The sequence below is a fragment of the Rhamphochromis sp. 'chilingali' genome (genome assembly GCF_963969265.1).
Source record: "Rhamphochromis sp. 'chilingali' genome assembly, chromosome: 15".
NCBI lineage: Eukaryota > Metazoa > Chordata > Actinopteri > Cichliformes > Cichlidae > Rhamphochromis > Rhamphochromis sp. 'chilingali'.
Genome location: NC_137942.1, coordinates 35,053,049 through 35,075,305, shown reverse-complemented (window position 1 = coordinate 35,075,305; position 22,257 = coordinate 35,053,049). Strand labels below are relative to the sequence as shown.

The 22,257-nt window shown below is 43.8% G+C and overlaps 1 protein-coding gene across 1 annotated transcript; it reads right to left on the bottom strand.

The window, feature by feature from the left end:
• Positions 1–1,358: 1,358 nt before the first annotated feature.
• Positions 1,359–18,671, bottom strand: LOC308410892 (protein NLRC3-like). Its single transcript, XM_080904554.1, has 10 exons — positions 18,540–18,671; positions 16,733–16,862; positions 16,376–16,477; positions 15,305–15,383; positions 14,957–15,143; positions 13,031–14,828; positions 11,944–12,117; positions 11,503–11,670; positions 2,434–2,480; positions 1,359–2,285 (listed from the first exon to the last, which is right to left on the bottom strand). Exons 2-10 carry the CDS (start codon positions 16,846–16,848, stop codon positions 1,735–1,737), a joined length of 3,222 nt encoding a protein of 1,073 aa, XP_080760680.1. The 5' UTR covers positions 16,849–16,862; positions 18,540–18,671; the 3' UTR covers positions 1,359–1,734.
• Positions 18,672–22,257: the final 3,586 nt, after the last annotated feature.

The window sequence follows — 22,257 nt, the reverse complement described above, 5'->3', positions numbered from 1 at the left end:
TCTATGACTACAGTCATCCACAGCACTGATGTGAGGTCACATGGTTCATATGTAAGGAGCACAGCTGACCTCAGGTCAGTTTAATGACTGAGCAGCAGCTGTGTTATTGTCACTGTGACAGGGAGACACTCTCAGACACAGCGCTCATGTCAGCTTGTTCTCATGCAGGAGGATCAGGAGCTCCATGTTTGTCTTTCTGTTTGAATCATGATGTGTTTGTGCCATCAGAGTCTGTCATGAGTACTCAGGGTTTCACAGCAGCTCTTCTGGATGCTGACGAGGACTCCAACCTCATGTTTCACCTCTCTGAGCTTCTGATGTCTGTGAACACTCGTGTTTCTTCTCTGGGCTCATCTGGACAAAAACACCTTTCTGTGTTTGGCTGCAGCCTCATTCTGACTGACAGGAAGTGTGTTATCCATGAGCTGCACTTCTGTGAGGAAGTTTCCTGCTGTGTTTCCTGTCTGTGGACAAACACGAGTGTTCCAGCTGAGGACTTGGTTCCTTCCACCTGTCCATACAGGACATCACGCTGTCTGCAGCTCTGTAAATGCAGCTCCAGGTCCTTCCACGTGCTGCTCTGTATTTGTGCAGTTTGTAGTGTGTCCTGGGAAACGTAGCACACATGGTGTTCTTCTGCTGTTTCCTCCTTTCACTGAGTGTGAAACACTGACGCTGTGCTGTTGTTCACAGAGGGGAGCTGATTCTAGCTGCAGCTGGACTCTGTCATCTAACTGAATGTGTTGGTGCTGATCACGGGGCTCTGAGGGGGGAGCAGCAGGAGGACTCTGGATGCTGACGTCAGTGTATCTGTGGAAGCTCCCACAGCGTGTCTGTCATTCAATATTGTGCTGTATATTGTATCTATGCAAAGATGAACAGACTGTGTGTTCACTGGTCTCTGTGCTGCAGCTCTGATGTCATCATCACTCCCTCCTCCACCCTCAGCAGTCCCAGCATGCTGCTGTGGTGCACCCCACCCTCACTCTACACCTGAGCCACAGACCACACCCTCCACCTCAATATACACCACAGTTTTCTCTGCTGTGGAAATGAGATCAGGAGGAAATCATCATTATTATTATTTAATAAACGCTCACATTAATGTGGGCTTATTTGTTTCATATTAGAAACATTAGTTGAGTGTTTTTAGTATAAAATGGTCAAAGTCCCTCTTTTTGCTCCTCCCCTCACCTGTGGATGGGCGGTGCTGTTACCGTGGTGACAGCTTGGATGTGTTTCAGTCCTGCCTGGTTATCACTGCAGGAATCTTTCACATTTATTACAGGTAATAACGCTGATTTTTCTGTGTATTATGAACCAAATGTATCCTGATACACACAGAGATGGATGAGCAGAGGTTTTTTTTGCAGTTTATGTAGTTACTATGGACTTAATGCATACATATTATTAAAATTAGGGCTATAACAGTTGTATTGATGTATAGCAACTTGAAATGCTCCCACAAATGGCTCCACAGCATGTAAAAATATAACAAAAGCTCTGGTGGACTTGGTTCTGTGGTCAGTCTTAAAGGGTGAAGTTAAACTCTGTAATCTTCACTGTGTCACAGAGTTCAGTGAGTCCCGTTATTCACAGTATCAATCAGATCATCAGAGAACAGCTGATCAGCAATCAGTGGTGCCAACAGCGCCTCCTGTGGTGAGAGGATGCAATAATGCAATGTAGCATTTTTCCACTCAACACTTGCAGTCATGGAAACTGTCTGTTGGATCAGCACAGGGACACTGAGCCACCAGGATACCAGAACCTAAACCCAGGATAAAGAGTTTGAGTGAATGTGGTGTTGAAGGTGTGGAGGTGGATCAGAGTGTCAGAGGAGACTCTGTAGAAGGACAGAGTGCCAGCAGGACAGTCCACATACACTGCTGCTCTGTGAGAGACAGAGGAGGAGGAGGAGGAGGAGGAGGAGGAGGAGGAGATGGATGTGTAGCTGTTATTGTGCCAGACATAACCAGGACCATCACCAGAGCAGATCAGACTCCAGGACTGATCATTGTTTCCAAACAAACAGTCATCACTGCCTCCTTTCCTTCTGATGCTTCTGTAACTCACTGATATATAAACGCCTCCTCTCCACTCGACCTCCCAGTAACAGCGACCAGTCAGACCATTTCTACACAGCAGCTGATAAACATCATCAAATCTGTCTGGATGATCAGGATATGACTGAACCTCCTCCACATGTGTCACCTTCCTGTTGTTGTCAGACAGTTGGAGGTTTGTGTGCACTGTGTTTGTGTCGATTGTGAGTTGACAGGAATCTGATGGAGAGAACAAACACAATCCAGCTGCAGTTATTGATCCATCATCTGTTCATTGATTGACACTTTGATGATGACTCCTGACATGATGAAGATGGTTGAATGTGTGCTGCTTTGTTTTCATGAATCCCATTAAAAACACACTTACACTTCCTCAGACCTGGTCTCAACCATCGGACTCCAGCAGGCTCCACCCTGAAAGGAGGAGGGGGGTCAGAGCAGCACAGTCAGCATGCACACATGGACATTACATGGCTCTCACACACACACTGTTACACACTGAGCTCAAAGCTCGGCTCCACTGTTTTATTCAAAGAAATCTACATTTATTTATCAGCACATTTAAAAACAGCTTGAGCCAAAGTGCTGCACAGAGTAGAGAGAAAATAGGAAACATACACAGTAATGACTATAAAGACTGGTCAGGATTGAAAGCTACAGAGTACAAATGTGTTTCCAACCGGCTTTTAAAAATGTCCAGTGTTGGTGACGACCTGATGTGAAGGGCGACTGTTCCAGAGTTTGGCTGCAGCCATCGATAAAGCTCACCTCTGTTTTTACGTCTAGTTCTGGTCAGAAGCTGCTTATCTGCAGACCTGAGGGCTCCACTTGGATTCTTTTGTTAAAGAGAGATAAGATGGAGCCAATCCATTCACAGATTTAAAGACAACCAGATCTGGAAGTGGATTCTACCACGTACTGGTAACCAGTGGAAAAAGCTGGAAAAAGCTGGTGATGGGTCGTCTAGCACAGACCCACCGCTGGAACCAGAAAATTGATGAGGGAGAGAACTGTGACAGCGCCGTTCCTTCACTTGACCTCAGTCGCTCTCGTCTGCTCCCTCGTAACACTGCTCTTTATTGAGCTTACATGAATATGCACAAGTTCATTATGACGTCTTACACAGGTATGAACAAAGAGTACCAGTCTGTGCATAGTGTGTGTGTGTGTGTGTGTGTGTGCGTGTGTGTGTGTGCGTGTGTGTGTGTGTGTGTGTGTGTGTGTGTGTGTGTGTGTGCGTGTGTGTGTGTGTGTGTGTGTGTGTGTGTGTGCGCGTGTCTGTGTCTGTGTGTGTGTGTGTGTGTGTGTGTTCCAGATGTGACCCTGTGACCCCAAAGCTGGTGCTAAGAGTCCAGCGGTCCCCCTAACAAAGGGCTCTTATACTTAACCAGACACAGAGCAGGTGTCCTCCTACACCAGGGGTCTCAAACTCGTGGCCCGCGGGCCAATTGCGGCCCGCAGGATGATAGTTTTTGGCCCCACCTTAATATGAAAATGTAATGTTAGTTTGATAATGTATGACACTTTACAGTGTTGTGGGCGGAGCTGAATTAACCCACCAATCAGGGTGGGATATGGATCTCAGGGGACACCAGCCGGGCTTGATGCAAGCAGGGAAACATTTCTCAATGAGTCAAAGTTCCAGCAGCGTTGCCCTGGAGTGTTTCTTTCTTTCCTGTGCCTGGCTGGCTTCCTCCTTTCTATTGGGCAAACGCCGACATTCGCCCCAGCGCGCTGCGTTCACAACACTTCAAAAAAAGTTGTTTTTTAAGTTGCTGCCCAGCGGGACATTATACGTATATAGATTTATACACACGTCAGTGGGATTTAAAGTTATTTTTCCACAGAGAGAGATCTCATATTAACTCTCACAGTGATGCGTAGGCGGCGGGATAAAAGAAAAGTCATGAACTCAATGCAGCCCAATTTAGTCTGCAGTCACATAGCGACACCTGTTCATCGGCAACAACAGTCCCCGGTAACCCGGACTAATTATAGGGTCGCACCGTAATTTGTGGCTCCATGTTTTTATGTGCATCACTGCGTTTGCATTGCAGCAAACATGAACATTACATATATTTCAATATAATGTAAAAGCAGTCAAAACAACTAACATCAGAAACAGCTGATGTTATTTGTTATATGTCACGGTGTCATTTCCGCTTCTTTCTCCTGTAACAACAGCCCGGCGCCGTGAGCAGTCGCCTTTTTTGCGCTCGCTATCCCTGCACTTTCTACCATCTGCAAACGCCACGGTGTTCGTGTCGTCATGAAAGACATGAACATCGAGCGTAAAAACAAAGGAGACTGCTACCGGCTTTTTATCTGCCGATCGCCGTGCTACGGTTGCAAGAAAAAGAAGCAGAAATGACGTTCTCTACGCGTTGAGACGTTCCCCGTCCGTCGGCTAAACGCTTGATTGAAACTTCAATGCGACAGTGACACCAAGTAGAATTATAAATGTCACATAGCCCCAAACATGTCTTTTTCAAAGCCTGCGGTGAAGAGAAAGGTTGGTGATGAGCACCGACAATTTCAGGAAAAGTGGGCAATGCAATATTTCTTTGTTGAGCACAGGGGCACCCCGACCTGTCTTATTTGCACAGAGAAAGTTGCGCTGCACAAGGAATACAATTTGAAACGTCATTACACAACTAGACATGCTGAGCTGGATGCAAAATACCAGGGAGACGAGAGAGCGAACCGGGTTGCCAGTCTTAAAACAGATCTACTGAGGCAGCAAGATTTCTCCAAGAAAGCAACCAAAGAGAATAATGCAGCAGTCGGAGCCACGTGGTTAGTGAGATGATTGCTAAAGCAGGGAAGCCATTCACAGAAGGTGCATTTGTCTAAAAGTGCATATTGCAGGCTGCAAATATAGTCTGTCCGGGAAAGAAAGGTCAGTTTAGCAACATCAGCCTTTCTGCCAACACCGCAGCAGATCGCATTTCTGACCTGTCAAGTGACATTTATGACCAACTGTGTGAGAAAGCCAAATGTTTCAGTGTATACTCAGTCGCTCTTGATGAGACCACAGACATCACCGACACTGCCCAGCTCCCAATGTATGTCCGTGGTGTTGATGACAGTTTTGAAGTGATGGAGGAGCTGCTCACAGTAATTCCAATGCATGGCCAGACCACCGCTCAGCAGATATTTACAAGCTGTGTGATGCCATTGAGAATGTTGGTTTGCCATGGAAGAGGTTTGTTGGAATAACAACAGATGGAGCGCCATCAATGACAGGGAGGAAACATGGACTGGTGGCACAAAACAAACTGGAAGAGGAAGGCGTGGAGGAGGCCATTGCTCTGCACTGCATCATCCATCAGCAGGTCCTTTGCAGCAAATGCCTGAAGTTTGACAATGTGATGTCTATTGTTGTGAAATGCATCAACCAAATCAGATCCAGGGGCTTAAAGCACCGAAGGTTCTGTGCTTTTCTAGAGGAAATGGAGTCAGAATATGGGGATGTGCTCGACTTCACTGAGGTACGTTGGCTCAGCAGGGGAAATGTATTAAAGAGACTTTTTGAGTTGAGAGCAGAAGTGAAGCCTTCATGGAGAAGGATGGAGTTAGTGTTCCTGTGCTAACTGATCCCAAAATGGCTCATGGACTCAGCTTTTCTTGTTGATATGACACATGAGCTTAATGTACTGAACAAGACGTTACAAGGCCAGGGGCAACTTGTCAGTGCTGCCTATGACAACGTGAGAGCATTCTCCACAAAACTGGCGCTCTGGAAAGCTCAGCTCTCTCAGACAAACCTTTGCCATTTCCCAGCATGCAAGGCACTCGTGGATGCAGGCACACCATTCAGTGCTGACGAGTATGTTGATGTCATTTTGATGCTACAGGAGGAATTTGATCACAGATTTGCTGACTTCAAGACACACAGAGCCACCTTTCACATTTTTGCGGACCCCTTCTCCTTTGATGTGCAAGATGCCCCTTCTGTGCTTCAAATGGAGCTCATTGAGCTGCAGTGCAACTCTGAACTCAAAGCAAAGTTCAGGGAGGTGAGTGGAAAAGCAGACAAGCTTGGACAATTTTTGAGAGACTTGAGCCCTAGTTTCCCTCGGCTTTCCCGAATGTTCAAGTGGACCATGTGCCTTTTTGGTAGCACATACTTGTGCCAAAAGCTCTTCTCCACTTTGAACTTCAATAAGTCCAAGTACAGGTCCAGACTTACGGATGATCATCTTCAAGACATACTGAGGGCCGCAACTGCTTCCTCCCTCAGGCCAAATCTGGCTCGGCTATGCGAGAGGAAACGCTGCCAGGTCTCTAGCAGCAAGGAGTAGGCAAGAGAAGCCATGTTCAGAAGAACAGTTCATTTTCTACAGTGTTCCATTCATGTTCAGAAGAAGGTTATAGAACTGTTAATACAGACATTTCAATCTAAATACAGCAGATATAGAAGACTGAAAGAAAAACACACAAGTTCACTGACTAAAAATATCTTATTATTGTTTTATTTATGTATTACAGATTGATTTATTTTCTTATTAATTCTTAATTTGTTTATTTATTTTTAATATTTTGTGTTAAAAAATAAAAATAAAGAGATTTGAGAGGATTGGAATTTTTTTAACCATGCCTTTCCTGTAGAAAACCTAATGCGGCCCAGCCTCACCCAGACTCTGCCTGCAGCAGCCCCCAGCTAAATTGAGTTTGAGACCCCTGTCCTACACCATAAATCAGTAAGAGAGGGTACGACCTCTCTCATGGCCCCAAGTGGTGTGTGCATGCCAGAGCACTCTGGAAGGCACACAGAGTCTTTACAGACTACTAAGGATCAAACCTCTATCATCATGCAATCGATTATACAACTCTAAGCATATATGAGTAAATATTTCTAAGCATAAATGACAATCAACAATATAAACCTTACAGCTGGTTTTAATAACAGAATTTATTTGTTTCTCAAACGAGAAAGAGCTATCGAGAAACACTCCTAAATCTTTAGTTCTGAACTTTTCCAGTGGGCCAAGGTCAACATTATCTGCTAATGCTAAATAGGCTGCCGTTATTAACTAATGCTAATTTGATGTGAATTAGCATTATGCACTAATGCTAACACTTTTTAACAATGTGAGTAGCTAATGCTAACACTATTTCCCTTAACTTTATAACATTGTGAACGGCTAATGCTAACACTCTTTTCCCTAGCATTACAACATCTGAGCTGCTAATGCTAAGTAGGCCGCCATTAGCACCTACGTCTATCCATCCATCCATCCATTCGCTTCCGCTTATCCTTTTCAGGGTCGCGGGGGGCGCTGGAGCCTATCCCAGCTGTCATAGGGCGAAAGGCGGGGTACACCCTGGACAGGTCGCCAGTCTGTCGCAGGGCTAACACACAGGGACAGACAACCATTCACACTCACATTCACTCGCACATTCACACCTAGTGGCAATTTGGATTATCCAATTAACCTATCCCCACAAGCTGCATGTCTTTGGACGGTGGGAGGAAGCCGGAGTACCCGGAGGGAACCCACGCAAACACGGGGAGAACATGCAAACTCCACACAGAAAGACCCCGGCCTGATGGTGGAATTGAACTCAGGACCTTCTTGCTGTGCGGCAACAGTGCTAACCATCGTGCCACCGTGCTGCCCACCTACGTCTAATTTAAGGCAAATACGCATTAGAACCTAATGCTCATATCGTTTTCCTTTGCTTTATAGCAATGTGAGCAGCTACTGCTAAATAGCATTAGCTAATAACAGCAGTCTAATTTAATGCAAGTTAGCATCATTTGCATTATAACGATGTGAGGAGTTAATGCTAAGTATGCTGCCATTAGTGGCTAATTCTAATTAGGGGTGAATAATTATTACAAGCTAATGCTAATATCGTTTTCTCTTCCCTTTTAACAATGTGAGCAGCTAGTGCTAGGTAGGCTGAAGCTAGCAGCTAATGCTAAAGCTAAAGATAATTTGATGTGAATTAGCATTACATTAGTGAGGAGTTAATGCTAAGTAGACTGCCATTAGCAGGTAATGCTAATTTAAGGTTAATAGGAATTGGCATCTAATGCTAATACCATATTTTCTTGCTTTAACCCTTTAAAACTGGTCAGAGTGGGCACACTCCGTTTTGCGCAACTATTTTTAAATCCCGGTAGCACTGTAATCACGTGAGCTAGCGCAATAATTTTTTTTGCATATGAAACCTGAGGAGTTGTATTTACATCTTATGCCATCAGCTTGTCCTAGGTTACAGTTTCCTTCCACATATGCTTAGGACTCATATTGCTCTGCTGGAAATAGTTTATTTTGATGCATATGCTGTTATTTTGCAAATTTGCAGTATAATATTTATTTTCGTTTTTCCTGCAGTATATAAAAATTGGTGTATTTCAAAAATAAAACTATGAAGGCACTCAAAATAAATTTCCTGAGGTGGGAAACTATTTTGTGCAACTTTTTTGTATTTACAGTTTTGAGGGATAAGCCTCTTAAATTTCTCTAACTAGAAATATATGTTAAAAAAACAAAAACGATTTTCAATTTTTTTGTAGTTTATTGCACTTTTTTGCAATTTATGTAATTACTATGCACTTAATACATACATATTATTAAAATTTAGGCTGTAATGGTTGTATTGATGTATAGCAACTTGAAATGCTCCCAAAAATGGCTCTACAGCATGTAAAAATATAATATAAGCTCTGGCGGACTTGGTTCTATGGTAGGTCTTAAAGGGTTAAATCAATATCAGTAGCTAATCCGATTGTTCAGTCTGACGTCAGGTGAAGTCATTTTTATGCATTTAAGAGCTGTGTTGAATTCAACATTACAAACTGAACATTAGAACTATCCTCTTCTCCAGGATTTTCCTGATTTAACATTTCAATATGACATTTCCAGCGCTTTGTTTTCTCTGCTCACAGACAAAACAGATACACGCATGTATATACAGCCCACGTCCAGCTCTGCATGCACTCCTGCTCCATTTCTATAGAGAATAAACAACGTAACACAATCATTCTCCATTGTTTTCAACTCAACCAGCTGCATTTAATGAAGGAGTTTGAATTTACTTTACAACAGCTGCTGTTGTTTCCTGTCTGCATTCATGTTCTTAACTGTACTCCACACATTCTGAACTGGTGTACCGTAATTGTCGGGCTATAAGCCGCTACTTTTTGCACAAGCTTTGAGCCCTGCGGCTTTTAGTCAGGTGCGGCTTTTCTATGGATTGTCCATGAGCGGATTTGTTTTGTTTGTTCCGCTGTTGTACGGCACTACGTTGCCTGGCGGAAGGATCGGGGTTCAAGAGTGGTATGTTGGTCACATGTCCATCCGTCAGGCAACGTAGTGCAGTACGAGGTAGCGCGAAAAACAAACTTCAAAGTAGCGCTACCCGTTCAGCTGGAGGCCTGGATGATGAGCGGCGATAAACTTGCAAAAAGCAAGTTATGCCCAACTCCACCATTGGATTCTGACAGCGTGGAAAAGTGTGAAAACATCCACGATCACCAACAGATTTCGAAGGGCTGAATGCTGCATGATGGAGAGGAGGACACCGCCACGGCCCTTCTGAGGGTGTTCGACTCTGACACTGACAACGAGGATTTCTTTGGTTTTGAAAGTGACAACGAAAGAAAGAAGCTGAGAGTGGATGACGAAGCCACCCTGAGCCTGTTTGTTTCCGACACTGGAGAAGAGGACTTTGGTGGTTTTAGTGCGCAGGAAGATGGTGGTGAATGACTGACTTTTCTTCTTGTTAAAGCCGTGTCACTGCACCTGAGCCTAAAAGGTAGTCCGAATCAATTGTTCTGGTGTGCTGTAGGTTATTGTTATGTACTACATTTGTTACTCATTTATGAAGCACAGTACATGTTTTGTACTTGTAATTACCGCTACTTGTACATATACCTAAAAAGTTATGCAAATATGTACCCATAACTTGTTTTTCAAAATATTAATAAAAGGGGTGTGTCTCCAAACAGCCATCTCTTTCCTGACAATTCGCTTTGTGCATATTCTCTTACATATCATAAGTCAACATTGAAACACCTGCGGCTTTTAGTCAGGTGCGGCTAATGTATGTACAAAACAGGATTTTCCCCTGATTTTAGCTTGTGCGGCTAATATTCAGGTGCGCTCTGTAGTCTGGGAAATACGGTAGTTCTTCCTAAAGTACTGCAGTATTCCTGCCAGTACATCCTTTTAGTTTTCCTAACTGTTTCCTCTGATGCTCGTTGCTATTCTTTCCTCAATGCAAATTCATGCTAAGCTCCTTCATATCCATCCCTGTTTCTAAACCTGTAATAATTGCTTTAATGTGTCTTTGGCCTAATTATGAGTCTGTCCATATGTTTGTAGTTCCCCACTTGCTTTGGTTTCTTAGCTCTGATTCTCTCAAATTTATCCTTGAAATCATTTACTGGCATCTCTCCCTCTCACTCCCACTATCCCCAGAACACCAGAGTATTCATCTCCTGGTTTATCCTATGGCCTCTTTGCATTTTCTCCAATCATCCCTGTTTCTAGAGTCTCACCCCATCTGCAGGCAGTCCAAGAGAAACTGCCTCTGCCATTTTCTTCTTCTTAATCTTTGATTTTTCTCTTCACTTTCTCCATTGGGTCTTCTTAGATGCACTTTCCAGAAAGCAGCAACATTTTTTGTGCCCCATTTTTCAAATTGTGCATCTTACTTCAGCTTAATGTGTTTCCTGTTTTGTTTTTACACAGGTCATGTAAAAGAAATCCTACCAGAGACTCGACAAAGCTGAACTGAAAGACAGCACAGGCAATAAATCAGAGCAGCACAGAACTTAAGCTCATGGTCCATAGAAGCTGGGCTCTACAGGTGTACCAGGACAAGCTTAGTGTAAGTCCCTCGAAAAAGTTTCACTTGTGCTGTTTCGGTGTAAATTACTGGTTTGTTTGAACAATTTCATCAGCTGAACCATAAATACTCCAAAACAATTTCTTTGTGACTCAGTGTGATTTTTCATTTTGTAATATTAGCATGTCAAACTCTACATTCTCTACACAGATGAGAAATGAAGTGTATTTAATAATAAAAGTTATCTCTCAGAGACAAAGTTAGTGTCTCATTCAGGTCTGTATCTGAGTAGCCTCAGACACATGCAGTGCTCATATTTTCTGTTTTGTGTGTCACTCAGACCTCTTCCTGACAGGGGCAGCAATTTCATTTAAAGTCCCATTCACTGATACAGGCTGCTGGAGCTCCAACCAGGAGGGTACACACATGATCCAGGGAAAAAAATTATATATGGTCTCTTAGATAAATATTAAGAGGTCCTGTGTTTTACTAAAAAATCAAAGTAGTAAAACACAGGACCTTTGGGTTAGATATAAGGTGATTTGACAAATCATGTCTGTTGTAAATGAGTAAGCCATTTATCGACCTGACTCAGGTTTTAAATCATCATCAGAAAAGACTGAATCCTGACCTGAGAATTGTACACTTTGGACTCTCCACTGCAGAAAATAGAAGCTTCAGTCCTGAATCCTGCAGGTTGTTGTTACCCAGATCCAGCTCTGTCAGACGGGAGGACTGGGAGCTCAGGACTGAGGACAGAGCTTCACAGCTTCTGTCTGACAGGTTACAGCCACTCAGTCTGAAGAAAGGATGACAAGAAGACATGAAACACTTGTGTTAAAGTATATTCATGGTGCCATGAGGAGCTACTACATTTACAATATTTCAACACTGTTTCAGGACATGCTGGAATCCTTATTGCCTCATGTTACAAAAGACAAATGTGGCAGTTTAGTGTGATTTGGATGGATTCATTAAAAAAACAAAACATAAACTGTTAATTTTTTCCAAATGAAATTGATTAAATGATGTTAATTGATGAAAAAAAAAAATCGATATTGCTTGATCTGACCTCAGCGTTTCCAGTTTGCAGTATTGACTCTTCATCCCAGCAGACAGAAGCTTCACTCCTGAATCCTGCAGGTTGTTGTTACCCAGGTCCAGCTCTGTCAGATGGGAGGACTGGGAGCTCAGGACTGAGGACAGAGCTTCACAGCTTCTGTCTGACAGGTTACAGCCACTCAGTCTGAAATCAAGGTGGAAGGGAGACAAGATCAACCAAACAAATCAGAGCTTTATTGCTTTTTTATTGTTTTTAAGCAGAAATCAGTGAGGTGCTGGTAGATTCTGTTCTTTTGGTTTATTACCCAACAACACACACATACACTAATATTTGTGACTTTTGTAATAGTAGAATTTACAATGCAAAGCAACAGCGATCACAGATTGAAGGGGCCTGAATAAAACTACAATGCAGTGATTTTTAAGATGACCTGTTCTTCCAATTTCCAACAACAGATTTCTCCAACCTTACAGTTAAAAATAATTCTTTATCTCATACTGAATCTTGGTGCACCTCCCCCCAGTTTATTAAAATGGAGTGGTACTGAAGTTGCTGTAAGTGATGTGTGATGCCACTGATTTCCTTTCTGATCCAATACAAAGTAAAATTCAGGCTGGTATCTGCGATACTGATGAAAACTATTCCTTCAGAATCAATACAAGACATCATAAGAAAATATGATGTTTTGTATAACATAAAAAGCCTGAATTTTAAAATATTCAGTTAATAATCAAAAACAGATGTGACTGAAAATAATAAAACTGAGAAACATTTTATGGCCATTCGATCCTTTTACAACCATTGCAAGAGCTTGGTTGGCATAGCCGGCAATACGTTGGATAGTAATAAGTCCGGTGGGTGATGGGCTCCACCAGGGCTGCCCTTTGTCACTGATTCTGTTCATAAATTTTATGTTTAAAGGCTGTATCAAAAGTTCATTCAAGTTACAATATTGTGGTCAAAAGTTCTCCTTTTTTCTTTTATACTATACAACTACGCTGTCTCATGGTTTTAGGACATGGATCTGTCATGGAAGAAATCTATGACCACTTTTAATCAACATTTTAAAAATAAACATGATCACATATTTACTCACAGAGCCTTGTTGGAGGCTTTGACCACTGGCAGCAGCCTCAGAAGAGCCTCCTCTGAAGCAGAGTATTTCTTCAGGTCAAACACATCCAGATCTTCTTCTGATGACAGTAAGATGAAGACCAGAGCTGACCACTGAGCAGGAGACAGTTTACCTGTGGAGAGACTTCCTGATCTCAGGGACTGTTGGATCTCCTCCACTAGAGAACGATCATCCAGTTCATTCAGACAGTGGATCAGATTGATGCTTTTCTCTGCAGACAGATTCTCACTGAGCTTCTTCTTGATGTACTGGACTGTTTCCTGATTGGTCTGTGAGCTACTTCCTGTCTGTGTCAGCAGGCCTCGTAGGAGAGTCTGATTGGTCTGCAGTGAAAGACCCAGGAGGAAGCGGAGGAACAAGTCCAGGTGTCCATTTGGACTCTGTAAGGCCTTGTTCACAGCACTCTGGTAGAAGTGTTTCTTTGCAGATTCTTCTGTTTCAGACTTCTTGGATGTTGTTTGTTGTTGTTCCAGCAGATTGAGTCCAGAGTTGATGAAGGTCAGATGGACATGAAGAGCAGCCAGAAACTCCTGAACACTCAGATGGATGAAGCAGAACACCTTGTTCTGGTACAGTCCTCTCTCCTCTTTAAAGATCTGTGTGAACACTCCTGAGTACACTGAGGCTGCTCTGATATCGATGCCACACTCTTTCAGGTCTGATTCATAGAAGATCAGGTTTCCTTTCTGCAGCTGATCAAAAGCCAGTTTTCCCAGAGACTCCATCATCTTCCTGCTCTCTGGACTCCAGTGTGGATCTGTCTCAGCTCCTCCATCATACTTGACCTTCTTCACTTTGGCCTGAACCACCAGGAAGTGGATGTACATCTCAGTCAGGGTCTTGGGCAGCTGTCCTCCCTCTCTGGTTTTCAGCACATCCTCCAGAACTGTAGCAGTGATCCAGCAGAAGACTGGGATGTGGCACATGATGTGGAGGCTTCGTGATGTCTTGATGTGGGAGATGATTCTGCTGGCCTGCTCCTCATCTCTGAATCTCTTCCTGAAGTACTCCTCCTTCTGTGGGTCAGTGAACCCTCTGACCTCTGTCACCATGCCAACACAGTCAGGAGGGATCTGATTGGCTGCTGCAGGTCGTGTGGTTATCCAGAGGCGAGCAGAGGGAAGCAGTTTCCCCCTGATGAGGTTTATCAGCAGCACATCCACTGAGGTGGACTTTCTAGGGTCAGTTAGGATTGTAGTTTTGTGGAAGTCCAGAGGAAGTCGACACTCATCCAGACCATCAAAGATGAACACAACCTGGAAGTCTTCAAAGCTGCAGATTCCTGCTTCTTTGGTTTCAGTAAAGAAGTGATGAACAAGTCCCACCAAGCTGAACTTTTCCTCTTTCAGCACATTCAGCTCTCTGAAAGTGAATGGAAATATGAACTGGATGTCCTGGTTGGCTTTGTCTTCAGCCCAGTCCAGGCTGTATTTCTGTGTTAAGACTGTTTTCCCAATGCCAGCCACTCCCTTTGTCAGCACTGTTCTGATTGGTTCATCTCTTCCAGGTGAGGCTTTAAAGATGTCTTCTTGTCTGATGGTTGTTTCTGGTCTGTCTGGTTTCCTGGATGCTGTTTCAATCTGTCTGACCTCATGTTCATCATTGACCTCTGCAGTCCCTCCCTCTGTGATGTAGAGCTCTGTGTAGATCTGATTCAGGAGGGTTGGGTTTCCTGCTTTAGCGATGCCCTCAAACACACACTGGAACTTCTTCTTCAGGGTGGATTTAAGGTTACGATGACAAACTGCAGCTTGAAGTTCTGAATGAGAAGAAAAATAAACACTCAACTCCAAAAAGAACTAATCTTTAAAACATGTTGCTCCATCTTCCATCTCTGGAAAATGTTCATTCATCCAGCAGCTTAAATCTTTAGATAAATCCTCTTACTGCTCTGCAGACGGTCAGCCAGCTCCTCCTGCTTCATTCTCCTCAGGAAGTCCACTGTGATCTTCACAAACGCCTCTCTGCTGCTGCTCCTCTGACTCTCTAAGCATTCTGGGTAATCTGGACTCAGAACCTTCTGGATCTTCTTCAGCTCGTTCTTCACAAAAGTGATGATGTTGTCCTCCAGCAGCTGGAACAGAATATTTATGAATGAGCCAATCAGACTGAAATCATGGAGCCAAACATCAGATCCATGTTGGACACACTGACGATCCACTGGTCTACAAAGAGCAGCATGGAGATGACCGTGAACAGAACAGATGTAACAGTAGTTGTTGTACATGTACAGACCATAAATATGGAGTCCAGCTGTGTTTGATGCTGCTGGGCAGACTGACCACTGGGAACCTCTGAGCTCTGCTGCTCCACTCTGTGGAGGAACCATGAAGGATTAGATCAACACAGGATAAAGATCCAGGAGTTTCTGCTCAAATAACTTCATCTGAATCAAGTCTGTCAAGTTTTAAACTCTCAGATTGTGAACATATCAGTAATTTTCAGTCTGTTTTCATGGACGTCCTTTCAGTGGTGATGTCAGGGATGATTTTGAAGAAGCTCATCAAACTGAACCATCAGCAGATCACTGCTCCAAAACCAGAACATGATCCGAGTCTCCCTCCACCACCAGAACACCAGCTTTACTAACGTGGTAGATCAGTGTAGTACAGATCAATAACTGATGAGTCATTTGATCAAAATCACTGAGTGCTTCACGTCTGACCCTCTGATGCTTCTGTAGACATTTTGCATATTTAATGAATGTCTGACAGTTTTACATTCATTCTATGAACACAGTGGAAATGTTGTGTTATAGTCTCCATGTTGTTTCCAGCATCATAAATTCTTAAGTTCAGAAAATTAGATTCTTTCTTCACAGCTGAAAAACAACAACATTTATTCTCTATTGAAATCTGCATCGTCCACTCCAAAGGTCACAATCTGAAGGTAACATCTGGATTTGTTCCCTGTGGTTAACTCTGAGCATCAGTATGGTGGGATTTATCCACTACATCCACACCACTGTGGTTCAGTGTTGTCCTGATGGAGTAACAGCAGCCAGTATGATCCAGGCTTTAGCTGCTGGGTCTCTGTGTGACCTCTCAGACTGTTTAACAGATCAGACACAAAGAGAATCAGAGCAGCTCTGTTCTTTAAAGACAAACATGAACCCACTCAGGTCACACTTTCCCCACAGATATGAGCATCACTGTCCTCAAACAGCAAATGACCAAGTCGAACATTTGGATCTTTTCTCTTTCATTGTTTTCTTTTTAATGAATCTTTGTAACAATCTGAGGATGTTTCAGGTCATATTTATCCAGGAAACACAAACATGTAAAGGAGTCATCACAGCTCTCTGACCTCGTTGCTCCAGGTTCACCACTGAAGTCTGGAACGTCGCCTTTGGACCGGTCACTCCTCACAGACGGACAGCTGGACCCTGCAGACTGTGACCTCTGACCTCTGCAGACACAAACATGATTGAAGCAGCTGTGATCACACAGACTGCAGATAATGCAGCTGTTTCCTGTCAGTAACATCCTCTTAGATTAGAGTTCAGCTTTTTACAGGAAAACTGGACAAAACTGATTTTTGTTACAAACTCATTTTCATTTCCTCTCAGCTCACAAACACAGTCAGACAATCAACCAGAGTCAACACTGATTATAATGTCAGTGCAGAATTATTTCTGTTACTCAGTGAGTTCAGCTCTCTGACCTCGTTGCTCCAGGTTCACCACTGAACTCTGGATTTTGACCTTTGGACCGGTCACTCCTCACAGACGGACAGCTGGACCCTGCAGACTCGGCTCTGTCCTCCTCTTCCTCCATCATTGTCTTCAGTCAGTCTGAGAGGTAAACCACAAACACTCAGTGAGTTCACATTAACAGGAGGAACTGAGTTACAGTCGCTGACCTCTGACCTGTCATGTGACCATGAAACCAGGTCAATATATCTGTAGGTTCAGTCATCCAGGTCATGTGATCTAAGGAGCTTGGAGAGAAAAGAGACGTCTTTAAGTTTCTGGAAGACGTTTCATCTGAGAAGCTTCTTCAGCTCTAAAACCAAACGGTGGAGAGTCCCAGATATTTAAACCTGAGAGGGAAAGAAAGCATGTCGCTGACCCACCACTGATGTTATTTCAAGGAGGAAACTGAGAGCCTTTGCACCAGGAGCACAAACATCAGCTCCAGCAATGATCCACTGATGTGTTTTTATTCCATGTATGAATGTTGTTATTGACAGAGATGACGTTTGTGTGTCAGTGATGCAGTGACTGTTGTTGTTACCTGTACAGGCTGGTTAGACTCTATGAAACAGATCATACAGATCTCTGCATGTTAGAAGAGACTATTAAAGGTCATGAATGAGACAAAGGCAGGGAGGCGTCCTTTACAGCTAAACAGCAGAGTGAGAGAACAGCCAGCACCTCTACATTTATCACATTATACAGCACATGTATGATACTGACAGGGATGAGAAGAATTTAGTGATTCTGATCCCATCATTGATATTACTTATTGATTCTCAGTAGCTCTGCTCTGACAGTCACCACCATCACTGAGCAGCATATCAAAGACATTTGTGCACATTAACTGCATGTTGTGGCTCAAATGTTTGTGCATGTTGGAGGCATTTCCTCTTTGTTGTGATCAGTGTTGGTCATTACTCAAAACAGTCATTATTACACATATTACACAGAACACTTTGATTAAAAGTAATGGAGTACGTTACTTCATTACTCCTCATAACATTACTTTGATGTTACTGTGTGAAATGAACAAATGAGCATGTAACAACATAAAGCTGAGGTACAGCCCCACACACCAACACAGATCCTGATGAGGTCACGTGATGTTTCTCTGAGTGTTTATGAACACAAATCAAAGATGAAACAGCACAAAGACACTTCAAAGTGATTCTACTGTAGAAACATGAACAGGTAGAAACCTGCAGCCTGACTGCTCATCACTTTGTTACCTGTTCAAGTTCAGCAGCAGCAGCTCACTTTATCACGGTGCTGGTCTGGGGTCAGTGTTTACTCAGCTTTAACCTCACTCTGGGTTCTTGGCTAGCTTAGCTTTAGCTTAGTGTTAGCATGCTGTGTGCTAGCTTAGCGTCAGAGCTCTGCAGGTGTCTCGTGTGTAAATATTAATCACAGTGACAGTAAAGGAGGTAAAGGGCTGTGACGTCATCACGTACGCTGCGTCCTCTGTGGGCTCTGAGTGAACTCAAAGTACAAACTACAAGTACACAAACACGAACGTAGCTCAGAGTGGCGGACACACTCGGCCTCGTTGGTCCAGCTGTGAGTCCGTTACCGTGAACTATGGAGCGGCAGATTTGTGCTGAACTAAGCTGCACACAGCTGATGTTAGCCAGGAAACATTACACACTGACTTTAATGGAGAGACCGGAAATACAAACACACACAGTTTGTTGTGTGAAGAAATCAAACACGAGCTGAACAAACAGTAAAGTTCCTAAAGACAAACTGTTAAAGGAGGAAACAAAGCAAACTTACAGTTTCTTCACACACCAACAACAAGCTCCACTCCACACCTGGACACTAAACACGGACACACAGGTGAGCTGCTTCCTGGAAGGAGGCGGGGCTCCACCTGAAACTCAGCACAGGTGGGAGGGGCTCAGCTCTGTGTGTGCTGATGTGTTAACTTTAAAAATATGCCGTCTGACTGCTCAGACTGAGTCAGAGTAAAGTTCACATGCTGACGTGTGGAGACATTTAGTATTTAGTATTTAGTATTTATTTATTTATTGTCATTGTCAAGAACAATGAAATTGCGTTTGGGGCTTCCATACAACCCCAAAAAAAGAAGAAAATAATAAATACCCCTTAAAACCCAAGTGTACATATTTAACCCAGTGTGACTCCAATGCAATAAGACAATCCTTAGCAATAATGTTCGTAGAAATTCAGACAAAGACCTGAGAAACATGACAAAATACAACAATGCAACCCATTCAATATTATTGTACTGTGAGATATGATATCAGATATGATAGTTATCTATTTAAGAAAGAGGGGGGGGGGGGGGGCAGGAGGGGGAAGAGAATAAAGATATGATGCACCAATGCAGATCAGTTCATTGCTATTAAGAAGTTGGATATGGTTATTGTCCGTGAGAGGGGGGCAGAGAGTTCAGGAGCCTCACAGCCTGTGGATACAGGCTGTTGGCCAGTCTGGATGTTCTGGCCTGTATAGACCTGTACCTTCTCCCTGAGGGCAGCAGATGGAAAAGGTGGCGCGCAGGGTGATGTTGGTCCCGCAGGATACTGTGCACCCTCCTCAGACAGCGAGTGGGGAAGATATTACTGATCTCTGGCAGACTTGTTCCAATAATTCTGCCAGCTTCTTTCACCACCCGCTGGAGTGCTTGCTGATCGGCCTTGGTGCAGCTGGGGAACCACACTAGAAATCCATACGTCAGAACGCTGCTGATGGCACAGTTGTAGAAGTTCAACATCAGAGATCTGGGAATGTGTGCGCTCCGCAGTCTCCTCAGGTAGTAGAGGCGCTGTTGGGCCTTCCGTACAACTGAGGTGATATGGTTGCCCCAGGACAGGTCCTCGGTCACAGTTACCCCCAAGAATTTAAAACTGCTCACCCTCTCCACCGCCTCACTGCCAATGAAGAGAGGCAGATGGTTGTTATGGCCCCTCTTCCGGAAATCTACAATGATCTCCTTGGTCTTTTTGGTGTTTAAGACCAAGTTATTGTCGTGGCACCATGACTCTAGTTGTTGCACCTCTGTCCTATAGTTTGTCTCATCATTGTTGGATATAAGTCCGAGCACTGTAGTGTCATCTGCAAACTTAACAATGAGATTGGACGCGCAGGAGGAAATACAGTCATGGGTGAAGAGAGTGTATAGCAGAGGGCTCAGAACACACCCCTGAGGGGCACCGGTGTTGACCACAAGGGTGGAAGAGGTGTTCTTACCCACTCTGACACTCTGTCTACGGTTAGTGAGGAAGTCCACAATCCAGTTGCACAGAGAGGAGTTAAGTCCCAGTTGGTGGAGTTTGGGACGTAGTTTGTATGGCCGGATGGTATTAAAAGCTGAGCTGTAGTCTACAAAGAGGAGCCGTGCATAGGTGTTCCTGTGTTCCAAGTGCTTCAGTAATGTGTGCAGCACTGTGGCGATCGCATCCTCGGTTGACCGGTTCTCCCTGTATGCAAACTGGTGCGAGTCCAGGGATGGTGGAAAAGCAGCTCTGATGAAACCTTGTTGTAGCTGCAGGTGTGAACACACTGATCCCAGATCAGCTCTGCTGTATTTGTAACATGAACATTTCTGCTGCAAAGCTTCAAATGTTCAGCATGTTTCTCTGTTTCCAGTCTATAGATCCAGTCACACTTTCTACCTTCACCTGTGCAGTAAAGACTGAGAGCAGAGCTGAAAGCAAGCGTCCAATCAGTGAGCAGCATCAACACCTGAGCTTCATTCAGACTCTGTTATTGAAGATGTTGTTGGTACAAAGTTCATCTGCTGCTCACATGAATCCATGAAAGATTTATTTCACTGAATGTTTCTTCAAAGCTCATTTCAACCTGTTGAAGTCATGAATGAAAGTGCAGACTGAGAGTGGATCACATGATGTTTGAGGTGTGTCATGTGACATGTTCAGTATTGTCACACATGTCTAGATTGTCCCTGATATCATAACTGCTCAAACACTGATGATTATATTTGAAGAATTATTCCTGATGGCAGCAAAGTTTGAATGGAGCTCTCTGTCTGTGCTGATTTGTCGCCCTCTGGAGGTCAAAGCACAAACTGCATGATGTCACTGTAACCACCACAGAGACAGGAAGTGTTTTTATGACTGAAACACTGAAATGATGCTAACGGCTGTCGTTAGGCTCACTGACAGCAGTGCTGATGTGTTCATGTCAAACACTGGCTCAGGTCAGACTCCTTCATCCTTCTCCAGCGTGAGGCCGCCCTCAGACCCACAGGAGCTCTGACCTTTGACCTCCTGACCCTAACCATTTTAGTCTTGTTGCATCTGCAAATCCATCCAAACTGTAGCCGAGCAAAAGAAGCTGGAAGTTGTTCTATGAATGATGTTGTTGAAGGAGCTTGGAAAGAAAAGCGTCTGGACTTCTTTAAGTTGCTTGAAGAGGGACATGGACGTCTTAACGCCCACTCACATCCTGGGACATTTGATCACAGGAAATCACATGATGGGGTGGGGCTAGATCTCACAATGGGTTCACCCAAAACCTTGGCTGATTGAGACCCACACCCGTTCTCACACCGTGGCTCGTGTGATTAGGTAGAGGATCAACAGGGGCTCCGTGTCCCTGAATTTAAACTGAATCTAAACACACCGTGCACAATGCCAAGTTAGATAAGGGTTAAAAGAACAAGATAAGAATAAATAAAAAGATAAAATAAGGATAAGAAATAACTTAAAAAAATAAAATAAAAAGATAAATAACTGCAAATAAGTACAAATAAGTAACTGAAGACACGTGTGGTCTGCAGATGTCGATGTACATGGATGTACATGGAGTTTAATGTGCAAAATGAACTTAGTGTGCAAAGTGACCTGATGTGCAAACTGCAGTTTGAGGTCGGTCAGCTGTTCAGGAGTCTGATAGCAGTGGGGAAGATGGAGTTGTTGAGTCTGGATGTTCTACATTTCACACTTCTGAACCTTCGTCTCGAGGGCAGAGGTGTGTCTCTCCTCTGGACTCTGTGATGGTAGCTGCTCTGCAGAGAGGGCAGCGGGGTCCTGATGATCTTCTCCACAGTTGTTATCACTCTCTGCAGGCGTTTGCGGTTTGCAGTAGTGCTGCCGTACCATGCAGTGATGCAGCTGTCAGGCTGCTCTCCACAGTGCAGCTGTAGAACCTGCTGAGGATCTTGGCCAACATACCAAATTTCCTCAGCCTCCTCAGGAAATACAGCAGCTGCTGAGCCTTCTTGACCAGCTGTGTGAGTTTGAGTCCCTCACTGACTCAAACTCCTTCAGTGACACTTGCAGCCTTGCAGATTAGTTTGCTGATCCTGATGCATCTCTGGAGCTGATGCTGTCCCCCAGCAGACAACAACAACATAGATGCTCTCACTAGTCCACTTTACCCTCTAATCACATCTCTGACATCTGCAGGTTGCTCCATAGAGACTCTTGTGCAATGCCAGGTGTTTGTGTTTGTCTGTAGGTACACATTAGATATGACCATAGACGCACACACACAAGTGAACACA

Coding starts and splice junctions, on each gene's coding strand:
- LOC308410892 (XM_080904554.1), bottom strand. CDS start 16,848: ATGATGGAGGAAGAGGAGGACAGAGCCGAGTCTGCAGGGTCCAGCTGT. Junction 15,144..15,304: donor AGCTGGACTCCATATTTATG/GTCTGTACATGT, acceptor ATTCTGTTCCAG/CTGCTGGAGGACAACATCAT. Junction 14,829..14,956: donor GGCTGACCGTCTGCAGAGCA/GTAAGAGGATTT, acceptor CTTCTCATTCAG/AACTTCAAGCTGCAGTTTGT.